At 38.3% G+C, this 26,764-nt stretch overlaps 1 protein-coding gene across 2 annotated transcripts in view; it reads left to right on the forward strand.

Annotated features, from left to right (window-relative positions):
• The window catches only part of LAMA2 (laminin subunit alpha 2), a 383,623-nt gene that overhangs the window by 239,621 nt on the left and 117,238 nt on the right, over positions 1-26,764 (forward strand). The window contains exons 19-25 of one of the 2 annotated variants that reach the window (XM_074896288.1): positions 5,663-5,874; positions 10,366-10,472; positions 11,411-11,674; positions 14,580-14,760; positions 18,174-18,310; positions 20,745-20,981; positions 24,384-24,527. In XM_074896288.1, coding sequence (XP_074752389.1) covers positions 5,663-5,874; positions 10,366-10,472; positions 11,411-11,674; positions 14,580-14,760; positions 18,174-18,310; positions 20,745-20,981; positions 24,384-24,527 — 1,282 coding nt within the window. The remainder of the gene's footprint in view (positions 1-5,662; positions 5,875-10,365; positions 10,473-11,410; positions 11,675-14,579; positions 14,761-18,173; positions 18,311-20,744; positions 20,982-24,383; positions 24,528-26,764) is intronic. The other variant, XM_074896289.1, reaches the window with a different exon arrangement.

Consider the following 26,764-nt stretch of genomic DNA (forward strand, 5'->3'; position numbering starts at 1 on the left):
TCTTTGGCTGTGACAGGTCTGAATGACATGTTAGTACTGAGACAGAAGGTTCTCTCCCCTTCTTATATCCGGTTATTCTGAAAGGATCACATGGAGAATTTAAATGAAACAGAAGGCTAGTGTGAGTGCTGGTGCTAAGCTCCTGGGAACCCCCTTCCACAGGAGGTGAGACCTCATAGACAAGAGATATCATCACTGTGTCTGCACGCCTTTCAGTCCCTTGGGATTTCACATGGATGGAACAGCTTTCAAGAGCTGTTAGTGTGACAGGGGACCTCTGCTAGTAGTTTGGAGGTCATGATAAATCAGCATTGGCTTTGTCTCCATGATCCCAGTCCCCCACGACCCTGCAAATGGCACCTTTTTAAGAGGAGCCAGGGGAGCCAGATAACTGTCTAACACCTGGCTAGACAGTTATGAGTCCTGAAAACATGCCACTTCTGGTTTTTAGAAGGCTTTTGCCATTTGGCACTTCCATGAGCTGCTTGCAGTATTTTTCCAACATAAACCCTAAAAAAAGGTAAGGTTTCTGAATGAAGACTTACAATATTTGGGCTGGAATGAGGAGAAATAGGAATGAACCAAGAGGAAGAGCCAACCAGAAAAGCAGGAACCTGACCATATGCTATGAATCACCCTCCAGTCCTGCCTTCCCAATTTACATTTGCAACTACTTCCTTTTAAATCCCCTGTTGTGCTGTGTCTGTCCTGAAATGAGAGTGGAGGCTGTCACCTGTTTCCACCCATCATCACTGAGTCTGCTCCTGCTGCGTGCTATTTCTGCCTGTCTTTTCCCGTCTGTCTTGGAAGTCATCACCTTCTTTCAGCTAGTGGGCTGTGAAGTTAATGACGGCAGGAATAAATCACATCAAGAGCACTTTGATGGCAGTTTGTCAATGCAGGGTCATTGACAGCTTCCATTAGCAACAAGTGCTATTTCTGAGTGGAGCACAGGCTGCAGATGCAGTAGGACAGAATCTAAGTGGCAGTCTTGGATTTTAGCCTGATTTCCTAAGGAAATGAGGCTAGTGTGATCTTTTTGTGGATGTCTGTCTGGCTGCCTGCAAAGACATTTGAACTTGTAGGTCAATTTCAACCAAATTTGACAGAAGGGTAGGAGGTCTCAAAGATAATAATTGTTCCTGAAGGTTTTGTGGAAAGAAGTGGCTGAATAGTGGTTAATAAATCAGGACATGTTGTAGCTAAGGGGGAGAATACATTGTGAACTCACACCTGATTAAACAGCAGAGAATACATGAGAGAGAGAGAGAGAGAGAGAGAACAAGGGAGATTATTAAATGTTCTGCCCATAAGAAAACTTTCACAGGGCAAGGAAAAAGCACTGCTGTAGCCTGAGGGATTACTCCCTGCTGAATAGCAACATCCTACAGCAAATAATCAGCCCTTAGCCTTGTAATCATGAGATATAAATCCATTGGAAATTAGACCATTCATTCTAATGCTCATAGAAGTATTTGCTTTTAATTGTAACAAGTTGCTTGGAAATGCCTCAGCTGTCAATAATAATGAACAGGAGAAAGCATGTTTCCTTTTGCTATTAATAGTGACTGTATAATTGCTAAAAGAGCTCTCTTTCATTTTAGCAACTGCAAAGTGACAAGGGATCTGAGCCACATCATTCATTAACTGAACAGTCCTAAATTATCATGACATACCAAGTATGAAGTGAGCATATGCAATATTGTACTTATTTAGCCTCCAAAATTATCTTCTGTCCCCTAGGGAGATGAGGTCTTTTATAGATATATAGAGAGAGATATACACACACGCATGCGCGCATGCACACATCTGAGTTGTAAAATCTCAAAAAGATTTGGTACTTTTCTTACTTGAACTCTTCAGGAAAAGGTTGCCAAAGTTGCTCAATGTTCTGAGGGGTCTAGCTCATAACACCATCAAAGTAATTGATATAAACAGATATAAATTGTGTTGGGAGTTACCCCATACTATAATTGTATAGAAAGCCCAGCTTCCACATTTTATCCTTTTCCCCAGCAAATTAGACTTCTGTTCTTTCTTTGCTCACTGCTCACTTTCCCAAGGGGTATGAGGTAGGACAGACGCTCTCCGCACTCCATAGAAACGATGTATGAGAATGTCAAAAAGCTGCCTTTTGAGCCCAGCACCTTTAGAGGATGATGATAGACATTTTCCAGCTACACAGATTTGATAAAGACAAGACCACACAGTTTTAGGGAAAAGAAGCAAAATAGATGAGAGTAGCTTCTCCTGTTATCAATCCTTTATTTATGAATATGGTTCCAGTGACCTTTTCCTCCTAGAAGGAGAAATAGGAGGTCCGTGTAACTTAAGTGGAAGGAGAAGGGTGAGCTGAGTCATGTCCTTCCTTTCCCCCCTTCCCCAGTTTTCACATCTAGCACAGAGTGCCACCGGCCACAGTCTCCTGTGGGTCTCTTGCCTTCAACCTGCTGCTCCTTCTAGCTAATATAATTCTACCACTAGTGCCAGAAGTACAAGTCTGTATTGCAGTGCTCTTGGGGAAAGGGTCAAACATTCGGGAGATTTGATACAACAAATGGGTTGGGCAGGATTGTTTACAGCTTACAAAGGTAAGCACTCTGATGTTAAAAAATGCAAGATTTATAGTTGGTCATACAACAATCACATCAGTGCTGTGGACCTTAGTTGAGATTTTTAACTGGGTGTTCACATGACATTTCTCCACAGGGCTTTTGCCTGATTTTGTACACAAAAGGTTGAATGCACAGAAGTTTCAAAGCAAATGTAAAAATAGTATTTCCAGACTTTAAAGTGTTTGGATTTGCAGCCTAAATTAACTCTGTCTCAAGGGTTTTTTTCCGGTAAATATAAAGAAATGTATCAAATAGGCTTGTGTTTGTGTGTATATAGACAGCACTATACAGGCTGCTGAAGAAAATTAACTCCATCCCAGCCAGACCCAGTAAACATAGGTACAAATATATTTATATAATAGCCCTGTATTTGGTACCGGTTATGCCAAATAAAAACAAAACAGTGTCTGTCACAGACACACCTGCATTTGAGGGTAAAGGTCAGCACAGAGGAAGAAAAAAATGGAAAGAATCTTTCTTCACTGCCTTTGCTCCTATTTTTGTTTATTTTTAACTCTCAGGGCTATTCTGTTGTACTTAACAGTAATTTCTTTAGATATGTATTTTGTGTAATACATAAATATAATTTTCTGTGCCACGTACTTTATTGTGATTTTTCTTTTTTTTATTATGAACCTTGCCAAATATGTAATGCTTTGAATCTGAGAAGAGTAGCTGAAAGTAGAAATGTCCTTAAGGGAATAAAGATGGAATTAGTGAAAGTGGATTTTTTTAATTTTGCCCTGCAACTTCAGGAGAAGTGGGAGAAAAAGTGAAAGAATTTACACATAGATACATGCACACAGTTTTCTTTTAACCTTAACTGGTTTACTCCTACTTTCATGATCATCTTGAATCTGGATTTGAGATTATGTATGTATGTAAGTAGAACATAGCTATGTGATGGTAGTGGGCTTTGCTAATTTTAATTAGCAAAGTCTAAACTGATGAGAATAAAAAGAGTTAACAAGGTCTCCTGCTATTATAGAAGGAAATGATTAGCAGTGCATTTCTCACAAATCCCTGGAGTATTTTTTTCTGTGAACTCCTTGGTAAGTTTCTGGGAGTGCTATCAGATACAGAACTAACCCCTAAATGAAAGTGAAAGAGAAAAATGAATCCGCATTAAGGAAGTCAAATAGATTAGTATCACCAAAAAATACAGGTTTATGACAAATATGCCAGTAATAAGTGAAAAAGATCTCAGCAAAGCGTGGGTGAACTTCAGACATAGTCTGTTTTAGGTAAAATAAGATAACTGCATAAATTATCTTTATTGTTTGGCTTTGATAAAACGTGGCTATTAATTATTACATGTATTGAGAGATGTTCCTGGCCTTTGTAACTGAGATATTATCTCTGGAAAAAAACCAATCTGTTTCAGTGAAAGTAAGCTAAAAATCACGTCTTTTGTAATTGCTGAAATATCTCCTATCCAAAGGAAAAATATCAACTTCTTTGCAGGGAATACAAGGAGGTACAATGCGTGACTACATTCGTGACAGATTCTGAAAATAAAATGCCTGAATTATTCTAATGATGAGTTTTTGATGTTTTGTTACTATGAGGAGGTAATTTTGAGAGATGGCTATACTAAAGGACTAAAGCATAGTGGGCTAGATTGTGAAAATTTTACTCACATTCTTGAGTGTTTACATGCACCCAAACCACTGGACTATTTACACATATATTCATCTATGGTCTGCATTGTGGGTATTTTTAGAGAATGGAACAAATCCTACTTTGTGTAATATCTTACTACAAAAATCTGTTCAATTAGATACAACTATAATTTCCTCCCTTGTCTCAGTTGTCCATTTCTATGTTCTTTGTTAATGATGTTGAATAATAATTAATAAATGTTTAGATGGCTTAGTTTATGATCCAGTTGGGAGCTTCATGAGATATTCTGGATGCAAGGAAAAGGATTAACTTGATGAGCATAAAGGGACAAGAGTGCAAGCATAGTGGGGCTCTGCATTCCCATGGTAGAATGGTATGCAAAATCCTTGCTTGACCATACCATCCATTTCTATTACAAAGCAGAAGGGACATCTATGTACATTAGAGCTGCATTCAAACCGACTTTAAAACCGTAGGAAACGTTAATTTATGCAATATGTTTTATGTAGTTTCTGTTTTCTTAACACTAATTGGAGTTCATCTGAGATGCACATGAATAACTTCATTAGCTGGAACTGGGCAATTTTCTTCTTTTTCTTCACTATCTACAACTTGCTCTTACTATGAAGTGTGAGCAAATGTAATGGAAAGGGAAAGCAGACCAGAATATAAATAGGAAATGGACTGTGAGACGAGTAGAAATTTGCTTTAAATACACACTCGTGTTAGGTCAGATTCACTAACCTGTTTTACATGGTAATCACAGGAAATTGCTGGTGGGCAAGGTAGAAAAGAAGGTGATAGCTTTAAACATCTCTGTTAAAATATGAAAGGTATAGTACACACAGACATAGTTTCTGTGATAGTGAGCAATCTTTTTGTTGCTTACCTATATGCAGAGTTTAGCAGTTCATTAACTAAACAAATCTGACCATGCAGTAGATCAGGGGAAGACTAAGTCAGAGGAGAATCTTGTTAGGTAAACATATTTATATCTGTATTACTTTCTAAACCTGTTTTTCTAAACTAAACAAGTTTTTAAGGTAGAGGGGGAAAAAAAATCATCAAGCTTGCTGATAAATGAATACAGAACATCTAGACATGGTGTGCTGAAATACAAAGCCTATCTAACATGGACTTGAATTCTTCTAGTGTGCCAATCGACGGGATTTCTTACTATGCTTTGTCTCCAGTGACAAGATTTTTCTCCCACTGAAGTCTAATTATTAGCAGGACTGGCAGGATTTCAGCTGGTACTGTATCTACAGTGTTGTTAAAAAGGAGAAGGATGGAGAAAGAATAAAGACTTAAGAAATATTTGAAAAAAAATAAAATAATTTTTGGTGATTAGTGAGGCAACAAAATTAAATTTTTCTAATAAGAGGATTATTTAAGGGTCCTAACTGGTGATGTCTCTTACTTAGGTGTGCAGAAGGCTATTTTGGACAACCTTTAATACCAGGGGGATCGTGCCAGCCATGCCAATGTAATGACAACCTTGACTTCTCCGTTCCTGGCAGCTGTGACAGCTTATCTGGTGCTTGCCTGATATGTAAGCCGGGTACAACAGGCCAATATTGTGAGAGGTGTGCTGAGGGATATTTTGGCGATGCTCTTGATGCAAGGAACTGTCAACGTAAGTCATGAACTTTTACTGCTCCTGACAGTATTGATCTATCCTATAACCATGTTCCTGAGAGGAAGACTGTGCCTCTCTGTCTGTGAACAGGAGAATGATATGGTACACTTACACTTCTAATAATAATAATATTAGTGTTTTGCTTGCATCTGTATCTGGAAAGGGAGGTTTCAAAGTAAATAGAAAGAAAAACCTATTAAAAAACTTCCTGCTGTAGTTGAAGTAGTAATGAAGCAGACATGGAAAAAAACCTGGGAGAGCGTAGCATTGAATGTATGCAAAAGGTTATACTAAATGTCAGATCTACAAAAATAAATAAATGAAAACAATTCACTAAAAACACTATAAGCCGCCCAGGGAAATCCCATTAACTAGTGAGACTGGTGCTGATAGGAGCAAGTGATATTTGAGTTACTGTAGTATCGAACTCTGGCAGCACTTGTGGCCTCCTTCCCAACTACATGACCTCAGTAAAAGTTGGGAGCTGCTACCTCTTACAGGGCAAGATTCTCCCACCTCCTGCAAAGCAGAGGCTAAAACCTCCTAAGAAATTTTCTAAGGTGCTCTGGAGGAAGATACCTGTCACTGCAGCAAGCTACCACTTCTCAGCTGATATCAGCCCCAGTTCATGTTTCCCGATAGTGACTGCAAAACATTGAGTAGGTGGAAGATTTGGTAGGAACAAGAGCTTTTGCTTCTGTAAGAGGTATTGGCGCTCTCTGAGCCATTGCTGGCACAATTCAGAACATAGTCATGGGGCAGAACAAGTGCTTTTAACTTAAAAACATTCTTCACATACCCTTCTACCCCATTCTGAGGAATGGAATAAAACAGGTTATAAACTGTCCTGAGAGAGCAGAGGACTTTATTTCACTGTCACAAGGATTTAATCCTTTTTGATTCATTGGAATAAACTCAGAGCAACTCTGCTGAGTACAAAGGTGTTTATATCAGGATAAAATTATGCAAGTAAAAGATCTGGGCCACTGTCTTACTGCTGTGCATGTAGGAACACAAGAACCACTTCTGCAGTACATGTTTCAAGCACAAAAATCTGAGCCACTGGCATTCATTTCCAGGATTTGCTCTATTGGAGGCTTGCAGTTTGACAGTGAGAATATTAAGTTCTGTTGGACCACCTAAGACTGCATGGGAGCCAGTGAGATGCAGATCATCATCAGGTTTCTCAGCTAAGGCTAATAAAAACTGATATATGTAAAATCATGAAGACATATACCTTTGTAGATGCCTTCTGTACCTACTTTATGCAATGCTGGATAAAATTGGACAATCACATATATTCTCTGCACAAGTTAGCAGTTTAAGATGAATGATGTCATGTAAGTGTGTAATGTGATTTTAAAAAAGAAGTGTATTTCAAAAATCATAGCTTCCAGTAGCTTGTCACCATTCCTGAGGCATCGATAGGACTGTTGCTTTGAACTTATTTACCGTAGAGGCAACTCCATGAGAAAGAGATCTAATATGAGAAAACATACAATTAAAAAAAAAGTATTAAATACATATTTAATGTAGAAATACAGGCTTTGCTTTTGTTGTTAGTATCACTGACATGAACCTTCTAATGTATTCATAGCCTTGTGTTCATAGTTACCTTGTATTCATCTACTCTCCGTCTTCCATGTGCATTTTCTTTTTTGCAAATGATTTTTTTATTTCCTTTGCAGACTTTCATGAAGTTTGCCCTGCAGCTACAATATCAGAGGGACTGTGCCTTTGCTTTGTTGTTTTCAATTTCATTCCTTATTAAAAAGCCAAATCCAGGAGTATTGCAAAGCATGAATTTTGCTTTCAAATTATTGTTTGAAATGTTTCTTGCTCTTTCTCAGTGCAGTGCTGTTGTTGTGTGCATTAACCATTTCAAATGACAGTACAACTTTATATCACTATAGCGGCTCTGAATTTCTTGGTGTATCTGTACAAAATCCTAAATCTAAGAACAATGAGCAAATGTCATAGGCTTATTTGATTTGATTCTAGTAGGTTGAATTTTGGTATGCTGAAACAAATATCTGGAGGTTGTGCTGGTGGTAACAGAGCTAAGAGATGTGAGGTTAAAGAGAATATTCAAGCGTGCCTGTGTGCCAGTGCATAGGTACTACTGTTAGAGGAGAGTAAGTGTGTAGGCTTATTATAAATACACACTCAATTCTGTATATAAATCTGGAGAGAATGAAGGGTCTTGACCGGTGTCATTTTGGGAGAAAGGAAGATAAATTTCTCTGACAGGCTGTATTGTGTTATAGCAATCATTTGGAGGTTTGGACAATAGCTAATTTTCCCAGTAGAGGTGAATGAATGCAAAGGTTTTAGGTAACATAAACTGTTACTCAATCTGATAAGCTGCATTTATTAGATGAGTAGCCCCAACTGTATGTTTCTTCTGTATGTACATACTGCCAGAGCCAAGAAAAACAATCAAAGTCTTGACTTCCAAATTCTGCCTTACCAATGCGTTGCACTCAGTCATCTGTGGCTGAGTTAAGAATACACAGTATGCCATTTGCAGTAATATATAATATAAATAGGACAAACCAGCGTAAATTTTCTATTTTGATCCTTGTTGTGTCATATGCCTGATACACAAAACAATTCAAATAAGACTGACTTTGGTTTTTGAGGTCTGTATGAAAGGTTGGTGAAGTAATACCATTAATTTGCATTGAAAATTGTGGTTCTTTTGAGTCTGAGCTTTTGCATCACCTTTCACTGCTGACCATTTTAATCAGAAAGATACTCAAAGCATATATGTGATACTCATCACTGTGTACAGTTTGGAGTGTCGGCAGTTTTTAAAAAAATAAATATTATGGTAAAGGAGAGGGCTGTATACAGGATGAAAGGTAAATTAAGGATTCCGTGTTGAAAAATTAGTGAAAAAGAGAAGCAGTGACAATTACAGCAGAAGTGTTTTTAAATGTTTACATTTTAAAAATATCTTACAAAACAGAAAGAGATCAAAACCTCTGAAGGTGTTACCAGACTGATATGAGAGTCCAACATATTTTTGTTACTTATTCCACAATATTGGAAGTCTTTGGAAACATTTGAGAAGTAATGCCATGAAGAGACTGGCAAGCCATAAAGTCACTTTCAGTTAAAAGAAGCAATTTTGCAGAATATCTCAGAAGGAGGGAGAAAAAACCAACACATTCTTTCAATTTACAATTGAAAATTGTAAATTAGCAAGTCCAATAAAGTAATGAGGATGCTCCTGTTGTAATAGTCTATACATAGAAAAAATAGAACTGCTTTGTCTCAAATGGCACCTTGTGACATGCAAGTATGTGACCAGCATGTGCTCACTGTTGGAACTCTCAAGTGTTTCTTAAAATGAAGCTGCCACATTGAGGAAAAAAACACATACAGTCAAGGCACTGTAGGAAGGCAAAAACATGGACTGGAGCTCAGGTTTACAGAGTAGATTGATAATCATTACAGAGATGTGGTTTCATTCCCCTCGGGGGGGTGGGGGGGGGGGGGGGGGGAAAGGACGTGCAGGAGCCAGCTCATGCTGATGGAATTGGTGACTGCATGGTTATAGGCCCTGTGACAGCAATCACATCCCTCTTCTCTACTGTTTGTGCTAAAGGGATTTTTTCCTAATGCTTGCATGCCAGAAGAACTGTGATTGAAGAACATAAAGGTGATAGAAAGTTTCCCCAAAATTTCTCTTCTAAAATATAAGAATTTAGAAGCCAGAAACATTGTTATTTTCCTCAAGGAACAACAGTTTCTTTTCCTGGCCATTTTAAATCCTTAAGAAAGTGTTGTGATGAGTTAGGCTGGTCAGTTGGGTTACATTTCCAAGGGTCTTTTCCAATCTGAATGATTCTATGATTTCCTCTGGGAACTGTGATGCTGTTGCTAAGACAGAGGTCCTAGAAAGTCATGATAGCAGATAATTCTTGGTCTCTTTTTCAGCTGTATGTCAGGGTGCTGCCTGTGAAGAGCACCTCTTGGGGGGTTGAGGAGGTTACCGCTCCCATAGTGGGTCCTCAGCCTACCAACATTTCCTGCCTACTGCATTAATACAGGCTGGACTCCAGGGTGGCAGGACCAGCGTGCGGAGCAGTAACTCTCCCACCTGCCATAACTATATCCCCTACACACCCTGTATCGGTACAGGTTTTTTTCCCTCTCAGTGCCGCTCTGCCCACTCCCATGTTTTGGGGCACGTACTCAGTAGTGAGCCCTAAACATCCTGTTTTGTTCTGAGAGGAGCATATAAAACAAGTTGTTTATGAACTTGAGGCAAAATTTCTTACTGCAATAATTTGAATCAAAATTCCACATTAATATGGGTAAGTTAATGGGTGTTTTCACACTATGGAAGTGACACCTTCCTGCTTTACTCAGGCCTGCCTTCTTGGATTTCCCAGGGTGGCAAAAGCTGCACTGTAAAGATCTGGCTATTAAATTTAGCTTTAGGGAGCACAATAACAGCTCCTTCTTCTTCCTCTGCAGCCTGTCACTGTCACATCAATGGCTCCTTTTCAGAGATCTGTGACACTCGGACGGGACAGTGCGAGTGTAAAGCCAATGTGATCGGGCGCCGGTGTGACACCTGCAAGGTGAGTGAGAAGACACAGTTTCCTTTCAACTTTCTTCCCTGTTTGTCATATCCATTCTTATGCACAGAAAGGTAAAATGGTTGGGTTTTAAATGTTTTCTAAAGGTTTTCCGGAGCAAAACACAGAACAGTGCATTTGCATATAATGAATTTATTTTAAACCTCCCTGTCCATATAAGTACATTTTTATATATGGTATATACACCTTATTATATATGGTATACACACCTTATATACTGAATGTTTGATGTAAATAAATTAGTTAAAAATATTGTGACTCTAGGGAATAATCCCTCTGACAAAAGTTGCAAAATGTCTGATAACATCTGATATTCAAAAAAAGCAGGATGCTACTTCTGCTGTGAATGTTCTGCTTTTATGGTTTTTTCTTAGGGTTTCTTCTTGTTTTGTCCAAATAATCTATTCTTTTTCGGTGAAAGTGTCTTTTGCCTTGACATTGTTTTGCTGTCTCATAAATCACAGCAAAAACCAGTGTTTCATAAATTTTCACAGAGTTGTCTTCAGGCTGCTATGGAGTATGTTATAGCTGGCTGCACATTTCTCTAGTTCAGCGTGAGGACCCATGGGTTACACCTGTGTCCTCAGAACACCTCCACATGTGTGTAATTTAAAGCACATAAATAATTCTGTAGAAATCACACGGATCACATTCACCCTGTAAAACTGCAGAATTTCTGAACTGGTTTGCTCTGACTCTGTTTTCAATAGTATTTAAGAGTCCATTCAAAGAAAAATCGTTGGTATCAATTGAATTTGAAGACTGCATAACATACACAGCAAATATCTCGTTTCTTAATACAATATTGGCAGTTGATTGGAATTAATATTTGTTTACTACTGTCTTTATTCCTGTACTCTTTTATGTCACGTAGTTTCATTATCTTCACTTTCTAACAGTGTTTATTTTCATTCTTAAAGCCCACTTACTTCTGGGCCCCAGAAAAGCTGTTTTGTATACCCTGTGGCTGCAGTGCTTTAGGATCCATGTCACTGCAATGTGATGTGTCAGGAAGATGTATCTGCAAATCAGGATTCATGGGCAGACACTGTGAAATCAGCAGACAGGTGCCTAAATTGAAAGAAAATGCACGAAGCAGTCAGCAGATCCGAGTCTCCCCTCGGAGATGGGGCATCAGCAGTGCCAGTGGGTGCCCACGGGGTGCTTACCGGCCTGCTACTCTGGTAATCAGAAACTGTGTGCATTGCATGGCCTAAAATCTCATATTCGCTTGTGTTTGGAGCTACCGCAAGCTTTTTAAATTTTTTTTAAATACATGTGCTACAAGGTACAAAATTACCAGGAAACAGACAAGCTCAGAATACAGAGGCAGCCTTTTAGGATACTTCCTTGCTCCTAAGGCTTCTCATAGCATGAATGACAATACAGGCCAGAAGTCAAATACTGGAATAAGCCCAAAAGCAGCACCATCAACAGCAGTATGCACAAAATGTATGGGTGGTGTACATACATCAGTGGAATCAGTAGGATTTTCATGGCCTTCAGCAGGATCAAACTTCCTCTTCTAACAATTCAAGAGCCAAAAGCTTAAGGAGTTTGCGAGAAGAAACAGCCCCAGAGGCAAAGAGTTAAGATTTAATCTTAAAATATCAAACATAACTGGTGTTAAAAGTTCCCGTTAGTGAATATGACAAGTTATCTGAGCCATTTTTAACCAGATGTAGTGCTCATAATTTGAATGTAATGCCCAAATTGACAGAAGTGTTCATTGTTTATCACATACCAACAAATCAACTTATTTCCTAAAACAAAGTAATTATGGTGCAACTGCTTCTAGTAGAGCAGTGCTTTGGGGATGTTGGGCTTTTTGCAACTCAAAACCACCACACTTATCACACCATGTTTGAAAAATACCTGACAGTGTTTTTCCTCCTCAGCCAGACTCTGGGATCCATGCCGTATTTGCTCATATGGATTCCCTTGGAGAACATGAGCTTTTACCAATTTAACATATATTACATAACTGTGTTGTCCACACAGACACTCGACCTACACTGATACAGGGACACAGAATAATAACAGTCAGAAAATTCATCATATTTCCTCACTGCCATCCAGGGTCTTAGCTCTTGTTCAGTAAATGTGGTTCTTAGAATTTCTGTGTGTAAACAAGCTTCGCTGAGGGCTTAACTTAGGGGTCCACCTTGGGGTTTGCATGACTGATCAAAATGTCTTTCGCTGTGCAGAGCCCATCACAGAATACAACCCAGCATGCTAGCAATCTTCCTTCACGCAGTGTGGTGTTAGTATCAGACTTATTGTGGTTTTCGCCCTTATAAACAGGATTTATTAGATCCTATCAAACTTTCTATTGAGAACTGAGATGCATGCTGTGCATTGGTTACTTCACTGCATTAATCTGAATGTCTGTCCTGACATTTTGGCATATTAACATTTCTGTGTGTTTCTTCCTGTGGAAGAGAAATCTTTAGAAATAGTCAGTATATTTAATTGAACCTTAATTGCATGAGTTTGAGTATTTCTTTCTGACATACCATGTTTTTTTCATGCAGAAATATGTAATTTGCAGAACATTTCAATATAGAATTCTGAAATTAAAATCAGTGTAATTCTTTATTATATGTATAATCAAGCATTTCCTTAGGTTCACATGATTCTTCAGGCCACATTCTGACCATAGATGTGGTCCTGTATTCTGATACCTATCAGCAGTTTCTCTATGGGAATGCAGAACTTCAGTACTAACCTCAGAGGTCAGATTTCAGGACTTTTACATGGAAACCTGATGAAGTCTCTGGGAATTCACCTACACAAGATGTTAGGGGTTCCACTGTAAAACAAATCCATGTAAAATGTAAGTCAGTGCAGCTCCACTGATTTGAAAAATCTGTACTGATGTATACTAGGTAAAAATCTCACACCACATACCTGGGTCACACAGTAGTACATTGTAAAAGTAAATATTTTCTACTTTGTTTCATTTATATTCATTAGCAGTGATCTTCCTAATATCTAATTTTTAACATTTTTCTTTTCTAGCAAAGTCTCTGATAGATTTTTACTAGGAAATACTGTAATATCAATGTTAAGTAAAGTTAGTAATATGATTTGGGTTTCAATATTCTCTGAAAATCCTCATACCTGAAAAAAGGTAGAAAAGTACTCCCATTTTAAGTTACTCCAGCTCAAAACTGAGTTCAGAATTTCAGTATCAAGTCGAGTTTGCTTCCAGGAGCCTGTGTTACCTTGTGCAGCAAAACCCGTGGGGTCTGTTGGTTAAAAGCTTCCTGCAGAAGGCCACATTACAGTATACAAATGAGCATGCGTCTTCCCTTCTTTACAAGTATACTTTTTGCGCTCCACTAGTGAAGTTTTGGAGGAAAGTTATCACTGTAGTTGATGACATCTGTTGTGGTTCTGTAGGAACTTTACAGTATTGAGTGCAAAAAAGCAAAAAATAGAAGAGAAAGAGAGGCTCACTAATTACTTCTCTCTTAGTCTTAGACCTAACCCAGACGGGTTTTATCTTAAAAATAGATAATTCCCATTATTTGCTTGTAATGTACACAAATACATTATATCTATGTTTTCCTAAAGTTATTCCTATATATATTTAAAAAGAAATGCCCTCAAGTTACAGAATACTGTATACAGGCGTTGCCTCTGGTCAGAGGAGATAAAATCTAGTTCTTCAGAGACTTTCCAGTTGAATCAATCTCCATTCATAGCTGAGAATTTAAATTCATTCTGTTAGAAACAAACTCTGCCTGACATAATCTTAGAACCCAGACATAGAATATATATATATATATGGCCCATTTCTTGTGGGAATGGTACTTATGGAAACACAACCTCATAGGAAATGCATTACATCGCAGAACATTCATTACAGCATGAGGTAACGTTTTGAAATCATTACTCTTTTTTTAGTTGTGTAAGGTGTTCTCTGTCCTTGCCCCAGTGTTTTACCCCTACAATTCCATCTGTTAAGAGTAGTATTTCAGTGAAGAAGAAAGAACCACCCTAATCTCCCTACACTCTCAGATTTTCCTCTTTTCTCCTGGTAATCATTCTGTGTACTAACTGTTCTTCCCCTCTCTGTGTCAGCCTGAAACATTTGGTTTACAGTCTTCAAGAGGATGTGTTCCCTGCAACTGCAACTCTTTTGGTTCCAAGTCCTTCGACTGCAATGGAGATGGACAGTGTTATTGCCAGCCTGGAGTGACAGGAAAGAAGTGTGACCGCTGTGCTCATGGATTTTACAACTTTGAAGAAGGAGGCTGTACTCGTATGTAAATTCTTTGCAGCCAATTGCAGATTTATTTATTTGTTTATTCATTTATTACTAAGATTCTAGTTTGGCTGGTTCTGGATTGTCTAACAAATTTTCCTGACAGGAAGGTATTTTAATAGACAGCCCTGTAAATCAGATTGGCAAGACTCGAGCAATTCCTGCTATTTTAAGGTCAGTTTGTGGCTAATCTACTACATTTAGAAGGAAGAAGAATGTCCTTTTCTCTACATAATTTCTACCAGAAAGTTTTCCATGAAGTTCCTATAATCTAGTTATGGTAAGAGTATCGTAAAACGCTGATTAAAGTGCTTGCCAAATTGCATCAGCTTAAAGGGATGTAAGAGATGTGAATGGAAAAAAAAAAAAAAAAATCCCTTTGCTTCTAGTTTTATCCCAAACACTTTAACTGTCCTTACATGGTTGATCGTTTTTTAATAGATTTATATACAGTGATTTTTAGGATCTCGCTTATTTGTATACTTTTTGGGTATCACAAGGTCTTCAGATAAAATTCTCTACTGTGTCCCTTGTGTAAACACACAAAAAGTATGCTTTTCCACTTGCTGAAACTCTAGCATCAGGTATAAATATACCTAGCCACTTCTTTACATTTACATTTGTCCTTTTGGACATTAGGTCAAACACTGAAATGGATGCTTCCTGTCCTTAAAGCAGTATAAACGGCTATGTCCAAAAGAACCTAATAATCGATCAGTCTTTTCACAGGGAAATATCCATCTTTGCTAATAGAACTGGTTTTTTTAAGGTCTCGTAAGACTCATTTAGGCATGATCACCTGAGACTTAGATAGCTGTCTAGTGTGGCTGGCTGCTGGGATGGCGATGGCTCTGCAGCATTCTTTGCTGATGGCAGAGTGCTATAAAGCCAAGGGTATTGCTGCTATTATTCTTCAGGCATAAACTGCATTCCTTCTAGAAGCAGAAATCACCATGCCTGGTATCCTATTCTTCTTCCTTTTCCATCCAGAATGGCAGAAGTGGCAAGCCTAGCTCTCTGCCTTTTTTGCTCCCTTTCTTAATGGAAGGAGCATTGAGACCTCAAGACCCCCATCTATGCAGCAAAATTAAATTTCACCTGTCGTGTTGATAAACCTTGAGCCAGGCTGGAATATAGATCATATTTTAAAACATTATGGTATTGTTTCCCATGGGAAGGAAGGGCTCAGAAAACATTTACTGCCTTGAAGAATGCAAACACGTTGGCACCTTGGAAGAGGGAAAGATTGGTTCACAGGCTCACTGATGAGAGAGCTTGAAATAAACTGAGGTCCTAAAGCCCTTAGCAGATGCATGGGTATGGAGGGCAAAAATATTGTAGTTTGTCTTCATGATTAGTCTCTTATTCTAACATTTCACAGTTTAAAAGCACATCAGTATTGTGAAATACTACAAAATGTTTTAAATTTCATACAGTTGGGGAAAGAAAATGAAAGGGCAATTAACAATATTTCACATAAAAATTTTAACTGCTCTCTTGGCAAACTTAAAATGAGAGAGTTTAAGGAACAGTGATGAAGTGGGAAAGCAGTGTAAATTCAAGCAATATTTTAAACAGAAATGTATCTGCCTGTGGTCATCAAATATTTTAAATAGCTGCAACAGCTAAAGATGTTATTCAGATTATTAAAGGTTCCAAAGTTAGTAAAACAGATAGGGAGGAATTCTGTTTTCAAAATGCTGGGTTTTTTCCAACTTATTTTTAGTAGACTTTTTTATGTATTCCTTCAAATGATTAAAAAAAAAAAAAGAAAAAAAAAAAGAATTATGAATCACAGAGAAAATCAGAAATTTAATAGAAGTATATCAAATTCTGCTAGGAAGAAAGTGCACAGAAATGAATTCCATAGTGACAGTTAAGTATCAAATAAAATATTGGACCTCTTTTATCTAGCATTTATCCAAAAGGAATATAATTTGATTTTTTTTTCTTGTGCAATAAAAACCCATAAAGCCTAAAAAAACCCTCCTAAAGCATCATCAGTTAGTGTTGACATTCTAGCAGCAAAGATACAAAAGAGATTGCTATTTCACTGTTGCTTGCAACAAATGTGTTGTATTTTTTTCCATCATCTTTTTAATAATGATAAAAGTAAAAATGAAAAAAAAATAAATTGGTGTATCACTTTCTTCCCCTCCATGCCTTTTGAACCAATTTTGTGCAAAAAGTGGAAGCTCATAGAAGAGCTGTCACATCCGAAAGCCTCAGTCTCCCAATGAGAGATCTATTCTGAAACATCTTCAATTCAGTGTGTCAAAAGATTTTATGTAGCATGCAAAACATCTTGTTCCTGGCATGATGGAGGCAAAACTTACTATCTTCTTTGCATCAGTTACCTTATTGTGAAAGCATTGATGGGGAAAAATAAAGGTCACCTGTTATTCGAACTATAGATATATGTTCTATCTTTGCACATTTTTTATTTTGTAGTTTTACTCTGAATTAAAGGATTTCATACAGTAAAGGCAGTGACCATAAATACAGCCCTCAATGATGAATGTTACATTACACTGCCCTCTAAACACCCCAAGGAACATATTATCACTCAGAGTCATAGTTTGCTTGTGATGCTCTTGCTCTGACCTCAGGGGAAATGTTGATGCTTCATATAAAAACAACCACGCACCAGTTCTGCTCCTCCAAGCAGTTAGGTGTCTTGTGCCCCATAACTACTTATCACTTACATACCTTGAATATGCATTTGTCACCAATGAGTTGTACACTTAATAATGCTTTAAGAGAAAAGACCATTTTTGGAACCACTTCCGAAACCAAAGTATTTTTAATTGAATAAAATCTGCAAAGAATCCCAGTTTCCTATGAAGAGGCACGTTGTTCATGTCTTCCAAGGCAGAATACATGTAATCTGAAAAAAAGGAATGGGAGAAAGAAACTGAAACACTTTTTTTGCCCTTTAAGGAAAGTCTGTTGACAGCAGCAGAAATTTCAGGAGGTTGGCTCAGATTGGTGGAAGAGGTTAAACATGCTGCAGTTTCCCTGTGTAGAGGACTCAGAGGCAGTCAGGTGGCTTCTTGCATGCGACAGCGTGGGCCCAGAAATTGTACAGTGATACTCCTGCAGCTATGTTACATAAATGCACCATCTCAGAAGTCTCTACAGCTCTGCAGTCGGTGCCTTTATTTTTCCCATTTTGTTCTCGTGGTAGTTACTTCAACCTCAGTTAACCTGTGTTGCTGCATTGCTCCTGGTTTTGGTTTTTCTGGGTTTACCCTACCTTTCCTGCCCCACTGTGTCTGCAGCTAACTGCAAATTCACTGTACAGTAAGAGCTTCGGTGGAATGATCCTAACCCTGTGAGGGTCCACTTTCCAGGTGTCACATATAGGGATAAATTTTCCTCTGCTTTATTTTTTTCTATCTCCCATGAAGCCTGTGAGTGTTCACGTTTTGGTAATAACTGCGATCCTGTCAGTGGCCACTGTATCTGCCCTCCCAATACTGTTGGAGAGATGTGTGACAAATGTGCACCAAATTACTGGGGCCATGACATTGTCAGCGGCTGCAAGGTGAGTGGATCTCTATTTTCTCTGTGTGTGTTACTTCTTTCCCATGGGGTAAATACAGTAATTTGTAGCTAGAACACAATTTTAAGTTGTAAATCATGGTTTGTCTCTGCATTGTGAGTTTTCTTGTCAGACTGTGGTGTAAGTGTTGGTGATCTGTTATTGAGCACTACAGATCCTCTGTCTCAGGTATGCAGCCTGTAACACCAAACGCCCTGTTTATATTGCTGTCATGCTGAGGCAGTGTCCTGCTTGAGCCTGATTTCTTTTATTATAGCTGCATTTATAGTGATTGAGATTACCACAGTGTTTTGTACAATGTATATAGGACAGTGCCTTCGGAGAACAAATTTACTTTGGCCATAATTGTGATACCACTGGGAATTTGTATTTGGAGTTTACTTGAGAAGGGCTTCAACTTGTGCATAAGAGACAGTGAAGAAAAGAAGAAAAGAAACAGCCACCTGAGCTGTAAAATGCACTTTTTTCCTATGTTCTTCTCATTAGCCTTTAAATCCTTATTCCAATGTTTGACAAAGAATTAAAAACAAATCTGAAGGGAAGAACAGAGAAGAAATAGGAGAACAATGTTAGTATGTCAAAGAGGCCGTGAAAGCTGTTGTTAATGTCCTACTCTTGAGTTAAGGGGAGCAGGAGTTGGTTAAGGTTGAAAACTGGTGACAGTGACTGTTCTGCAAAGTTCAAATGTCTTCTCCTCTCTGCTGTTCTCATTGATGATGAGGGATTTATACTACTGCTGCAATTACTCCAAAACACTGTGTCTTGTCTGAACGTGGTCATACACCATTAATGCTCTTTCTTAAAAGGCTGTTTGTCATGTAGCTCAGGCTGCAAACTAATTATCAAGAATGATTTCTTTTTTGTACGTATGGAAAACTCCTCTTGTGAAACCTCTGCTGTGCTGCTGTGATACAGACTCTTGGCTTCTGAAACCAGCCTAATGAGGTTGAAGACCTCTCTTTGAGCTCTGGAGTATATTCTCTGATTGTCTTTTATGTGAGCGCATTAGTATGACAGTTCCATGGCACCATCTAAATTAATAATGATCTATCAGCCCACATCTCTTTCAGATTGTTGCAACTAATTTCTGCAAAGTGAAATGTGAGTCTCCTGCTCACACTCTTTGTAGAAAATTTCCAGGGCTGTCATAATTCAGGGGAATAGAGAGCATTGCATAAAACTGCTTGCTTGCAGAACAAACATAACATCTGATTGTAATTTAGGTTTTGATACTGCACACCAAGATATTTCAGTGTATGGTGAACAATTTGCTTTCTAAGCTTTATGTTCAAAGGTATCTTGAAGAATAAGGTTCCTTCTGTCAGAAGGTTTTATTTCTTAGGTTATGTAGTAGTCTAGCAGTCTAACATTTAACTGGTAGATAAATAGTTTCTCTGACATTCAGTAAAGACTGAATTTGAGTGTTTCCTGTATATAGTCACCTTCTTTATAAATGGTCTTTTCAGATCAGAAGAAAGGTGCTGTAAGCATTCATGTAAAAAACAGTTTTGTGTAGAAACTGAATCTGTATTTTCCTCCTCTCTTTTTCAGCTTTGTGCCCTTAATTTTACCAAGCCTATCCATGTCAGTTACTGTGGTAACCTGTACTACTGGCACTGAGTTTGCTTCTGCAAGCTGAACTTCTCCATATGAGATTCTGGTCACGCTAGTGATCGCAGCAAATGTCCTGTGCTAGCTTTGCAGTACAGTCACAGTAATAGCACTGAGAGATTCTTCTGTTCTTTGGAAGCCTGCAGCTTTCCCTGCCACTTACTTGTATATCCAATATCTAGACCCTGTGGCAAATCACCTATTTCTATCCTTACCTGCCAGCGCAAGTCTCATTTTATGAGGAAGTTTACTTTCCAGTACATCACATGACTAAATCTCTATCCCTTACCGTGTAAATTACTGTCATCTAAGGTTCCTATTTGTACAAAGAAGATAGTTACCTGTCTGATGGATGATTAATAAACATTGAACTAGATTCCACTGGGACCACAGCCCCTGAACAATTCCAGTTTTAACAAAGTGGTCTGAACATGTCCTGCAGAGGGTTTACACAGAAAGCACTATTCAGACAGCACTTACAGTTTTTAAGTTAATTTTGTCTGCGAAGTATCCCAGTGTCCTTGACCCTTTTAGATTTATTTGATTTTACTGCCTAACTTCTCAGTGGTAAGTAATATCTGTTCAAAAAGAAAACAGTGTTGAAAATGTATTTAGTGTAATTGCTTTACCCTTTTTGAATAAAGATAAATGCCTATACTTACAATCCAACCTTTGGACAGTGGAAATTCACTGCTGTACTTTATTTATAGATACATGAAAGAGGTGAGTTGCTTTGTTGTTGGGTTTTGGGGTTTTTTTTTCAGAAGCACAATTGCAATTTTCTCTCTGTTTCTCTCCTTTTTAGCCCTGTGAGTGCAGCCTCATTGGAGCCCTAAGTTCTCAGTGTGACTTAAATACGGGCTGTTGCTTCTGCCGCCCAGAATTCTCTGGGGATAAATGCACTGAGTGCAGGTTGGGTTACTGGAATTATCCGCGTTGTGCTGCTTGTCAGTGCTTCCTGACAGGGACTGATCCACAGAGCTGTGACACAGAGTTGGGGAAGTGCTCATGTGTTGACCATACTGGCCAATGCAGCTGCAAGGTAGGACAACGAAGGTTGTAAACTGATCTTATAGTTGTTGAGAAGTTTATTCCAAAATTCACTGACATTGGTACTTGCCTGTTCCAACAATACATGCAGACAAATTTCATTGGTCTTCGTAGTACATTTGCTAAGTGCTGTGGGAGGAGTCTAACATAAAGAAAGAGTTATTGCTTATCAGTTGCTTTTTCACACACTAACACTTGCCAAGATGGCATCCTCTTAGGCTCTCTTCTTACCTTGTATTTCTTCCTGTTATTACAGAACAGTTGCCAGTTTAACCCCACTCAGTACAGGTTTTGTTCAGATATTTGGCAAATTAAAAGCAAACACATCAGTAATAACAGTATGCCACAGTGCTAGTTCTTTATGGTACATTGACTCAGAGGGAGTCAGTATTGATTGTTTTATGAGTAGAATTCGCTGCAGTAGAATCTGTTCTTTGGAGTAGACTGCATCCAATACAAGATCACTAAAGCAAAGACTTCTGGCATTATCACCCACAGCATTCTTATTTGAAATTGTTCTTGGAAGAACAGCACAATTTTGTGGTTTGAAAATTGACTGGATTACTGGGATTAAAGGGCAATAATCAGTGGTTTGCCACGCAGTTGGTAGTCAGCAAGCAGAGTACCCCGGAGTATCCCCAGACACAGATGACAGAATTCACCATCAGCAAATTTGAGAATATTGCTGATTTGGAGGAGGTAGTTTGACATACTGAACAGTAGAACTACAGTCTAGAGGGTCCTTGAAAAGCTTGATGCTTGGGAAAACAGAAAGGTCATGAACTGGAGTGGAATAACCTCAAGAATCAGTACAGTTTGGGAGGAAAAAGTCTGAGTGGTAATGCTGCTGAAAAGCATATACGGGCTTTGGGGACTGGCAAACTGAATATAACCCAACAATGTACTCTCATAAATAAGGCAACCTGCCTACTGAGCTGGAAACACTGATCATACTGGCCAATGCAGCTGCAAGGTAGGACATCATGAAGAGCATGACCAGCAGATGAGAGTCTTTATTCCCCTTTACTCAGTGCTAGTGAGACTGCACTTGGAAATGGCATCCAGTTTTAGGACCTGATTCAAGAGTGTTGTTGAGAAACTGGAGAGGATCCAGAGAAAGGCTGAAAAGAGACTTAGAGAAAATGATCTGTAAGAATATACTGACAGAGCTAGACTCTTATTCTGCAAAAATAGAGTCTAAGAGAAAGTGCAGTTGCAGCCTACAGCCACTTCAAAGAGTAGTTGATGGAGTCAAGTCCTTTCTGGTAGTAGAAAATGATGTGACAAGGGACAACAGCTGCAAATGGCAGCTTGGGAGTTTTGGGTTGTACATGAGGAAAAAAAAAAAAATCACTAGGAGGGTTATGCAACACTGGAACAGATTATCTCGAAAGGTTGTGAAATCCCTATTCCTGGAGGTTTTCAAGAACTGGCTAGAAAGAGGCATGGGTAACCTGATCTGCTATTGGTGATAGTCCCTCTTCAAGGAGGAGGTTTTTAAAAGTGACCTCTAGAGATTCCTTCTGTTTTTTTGATTCATTCTTTTTCAGGGACTGTACTGACACAAAGAGCTAATAAAATGGAAGGATGAATTTAAATTATTGAATTGCCAGGTAATTCTTTTGTTAAATAGGCACCTGTTACTTCCTTCTGAGTTCAAAGGATAAACTCAGTGGAGAAACTATAGAACAAATTAGATTGGAAAGGACCTGTGGAGGTCATCTAGTCCAGCATCTTGTTTGAAAGATACTCCTGAGGAAGTATTTCCAAGGATGGGGATTTCACGACCTCTTTTTGCAAACTGCTTGACCACCCTCCCATTTTTCTGGTATTTGAACAGAAAATATCATGCTCTATTTCACATTTGATTGGTGATACCATAAGAATACTGAAGTGAGTGAGCTGATCACATGGAGCATCTGAATAAAATTCAGCATGGTGATCAGTGTTATTTGTCCTATGTCAACCTCTGAAATGGAAAAATAGAAGTATCTCAATTCTTTCAGCCTCTCCTGGTGCATGATGTGCTCCAACCCCTCTAACCATCTTGGTTCCCCTTTTCTTGATCAGGTCTAGTATGTCAATGTCTGTCTTGTAGCTCTTGTAAGCACTAAGTGGAAAGAATGGGGAGTTATGGCTTTTTTTAAACAGAAATTTTCTTTGTTGATTCTTTTAAGGCTAATACACTTACTTTTCTGTTTCTGTGAGTGCAAATTAACAGTATATATTTAGCTGATGATTAATGATAAGAAACTGAAAATGAGATGAAACAATATGCAAGTAAAGTAAAAATTGTAATTTATGACAGAAAATCGACAATACTGAATTAAATCAGCAGATTTTTTTTTTCTAGAATTTAAAATTGAGTTTAAATCTAGGGGTGGTTAACCTTTTGTCACACTTTTTTGAAAGAGTTGTATATGGAAGAAGCTAGATTTTTATAAAATGGTAATCATTCCCATTTAAACCTGCTGTTATAGCTGCAGAAATAAGCTTTCAAAGGCTCAGGAGCCCCTTTGTTAGCCCTGACAAAAAGCAACAAAATCTAAGCTAAATACAGCGTAGGCACATTTGCTGATAGAGTTACATGTGGAAATTAGGGTTAAAAATGGCAAATCCTCAGGGATAATGCTGGTTTCCTGTATAAGCTTTGGAAAGTTGAATTTGTTTTTTAGATTGACTTCTTCACATTACTCTCAAGAGAAAAAAAAAAATATTGGGGTTTTTGGGGTTTTTTTAAATAACTTGGTCTCTGTGTGAAAATGGTTTTAAAAGGCTATGCATAAATTATTGTGTATTTGGCCCTATCTGGTATAGCTTTTTATTTGGACTAATTGAAAAATGAAAATAGAGTCACTGACATTACAACAGTGAAACATTTCAGACTTGTTAATACTGTTCAGTGATGTGGAAAACAATCACAAAGAGGGGAAAGCTTTTCTCTACACTGTTTCCATTAAAATATGTTTCTCACCAAGAACATTTAATAATGTATCTTAAACATTCTAACTTGTCAAAGCTAATTCCTATTAAACAAAAGGCTTGATTAACCCTGGCAGTTTCAGAAGGACATATTTTTTCTTATCAATCAATTATTGAGCATGTCACACCCAAAGTGCCATTTGATTTTTCTGTGCTGACAACTGCAGTATGAAGCCAGCATCCATTGCTCAGAGCTACTCAGTGGATACAAGTGCAAATGCCTCAATTACAGCCATTGTATGTGTTTGCATACACACATGATAATACGCTGGAAAGTTCCTTGAATACTTCCTTACAATTCTTTCTATCTGCACTCTGTTATTATCATTACTGTATGATTTTCTTATTACTACCTTGAAATAAAGCTTGTGGATTTTGTTTTTTTTTTTTTTTAATGTTTTCTGTCTTCCAGGTTAATGTGGAAGGTGTCCACTGTGACAGGTGCAAGTCTGGTACATTTGGTCTCTCTGCCAGAAACCCACTTGGCTGCAGCAGTTGCTATTGCTTTGGCCTGACTACACAGTGCAGTGAGGCAAGGGGGTTGATTCGCATGTGGGTGAGTAGGAAACTGCTGAGCCATGTAATGCGATAATGTTGTTGCCTGCTGGCATCTTTTAGTCAGGCACTGAGAGGTAGCTAGAAAATGGCCAAACATTTAAGCAATCATTTTCCTCTTTATACTTTGAGAAGTGGAGAGAGCGGTATGTTCCATTTGACAATCAGGGTCAAGGCATTAAAAGTAAATAAGTAGATTAAAAAACCAGTGATAGGATAGCTGACGTCAAGCCAAAGTAAAGCTATTAAAACCCAGGAAAGGGGAAGCTACTTGTGTGGGGAAATTATGCAGTCCAGTGCAATGTAACATAAACTCTGTTATATGATACACAGTTTACCTAGGTGTATTCAAGGGTCACAGATGCTTGTTGTCCAGCAAAGATTTCCCATGGTTCAATTAATCTGTTTATTTTCATCGTTGCTTTGTTGTTTGGTTTTTTGGTTGTGGTTTTTTGTTTGGTTTTTTTTTTTTTTAATTTAAAAAAAGAGCTTATTGAAGCTCTGTTTAAATCCAAGAATGGGAGGGTATAATCCATCAGAGCAAAAAAAGAGCTCTCCAACTTTTCGTGGAAGAGGGCCTTGAGACCTATGGTGGGCTGACACATAAAGCAGACTGGATGTCTCAATTTATCTGCACAATGAGCGCAAAACAGACATTGACACCACTGCTGTCCATCGCTGCTGTGCCAGCTCCTCAGTTACATTCTGGAGGAGTTATTTCTAGTGGAAAAAGATGTGTTCAGTCCCCATGTATGGTCAGTCATATCTCCGCTAGAAAGCATGTCAACCATAGAGGGAATGTCTGCCTAATGCAAATCATCCAAAGCCCCTGACTTGTCACGCACAAGCATCAATTGGATAAGGATACTTTAGGCTGAAATCAGGATGTGACTTCTTACTCTAAAGAGTTCATTTCTCTTGGTTAAAGTAATATGAATAGCTCCCATTCTCCCCATCATTGTTCAGTCCAATAGCACCTCTTTCCCTTCCCAGTGGATGAATTGATTCATCATGATCTGACCCAGTTTTTCTCATTATTTCAGTTTTGTCCATCATATGCTGGTAGGATGGAGATGAAAGGCTGTAAAAGGCTGACAAGTTATAAAATTTAATCAAGTTCCATGACAGCAACAGTTCTGGAAAATTGTACTTTGACCTTTGTGGCAGCACAAAGCAGAAACATAGTTTAAACCTCCTGATTATTTTGCGTCTTTTGATTAATTTCCTTTTGTATTTATGATCATATCTAACCAAGTGTATGTCCACATCTCATTTAGTTTTTAGTACTCTGATCTATTGAGAGTTGTTTCAGAGTTGTAAACTGCGACTGGGTTCTGCTAGATACTATTCTGCTAATGACTATTTCAGATACTCTCAGGTGCTTCAAATGCCATTAAATATGTTTAAACAAGCAATTCTTGTCTTATGACTGTAAGGCAAGGCTGATCTGAAATTAAAATGTGTTGGCCACTTGATGTCTAAAGCAGTAAGCAGTAAAATATGGTTCTGATAGGAATTCAGGAAATCTCACTTAGTGCTGGCAATGCTTCCACGTCTGATCAATCCATAGATGCTGCTGTAACTACCAAGATGCTTACAGTACAGGACTTGGTTGATTCCTCATTACCTGGTCCCTATCTTATGAACAGCATGTTGATGGCATGACTGTTAGAGATATGACTCTGCATTTGTTTTGTTTTCCACACTCTTTGGGAGAACCCACCCTTTGCATTTGTTCACACACTTCCTGTGATACTCATCTGCACAGAATTACTAAGACTCTTATTACAGTTTTTGATCAAAATAATGATTTCTATATAATGCTGTTGAGACTCTTTCAACAAGTCTAAGAAAATTACAAGTACCTAAGTGGCATTGTTATATTTTTCGTTAAATCTGAATTTAGAGTTACAGAAGCCCTGAGCCCTCACTGTCTGCATATTGTCTGGAGAACACTTAAGCTTGAATATTGTGTAAAAGTACTAAGGGATTGGGCACTGTGTTCCACAGCCCCAGAGATGTATAGTAAGTGTTAATGAGAAGTATGCTTCTTCATAAGGTACATTTCTCACAATCCAAACAGTGAAGGCCCAAGACTGAAATAGCACTATGAAATTCATGGAATCACTTGCTGATGAAACTATTTTAACTGGTGCTAGTACGCTCTTTGTTAACATGAGGACAAGGTGCAAAAGCCTTGATGGGGGAGTCATTATCACTGTTTATACCTGAAGGAGT

The sequence above is a fragment of the Athene noctua genome, chromosome 1, assembly GCF_965140245.1.
Source record: "Athene noctua chromosome 1, bAthNoc1.hap1.1, whole genome shotgun sequence".
In the NCBI taxonomy this organism is placed as follows: Eukaryota; Metazoa; Chordata; class Aves; order Strigiformes; family Strigidae; genus Athene; species Athene noctua.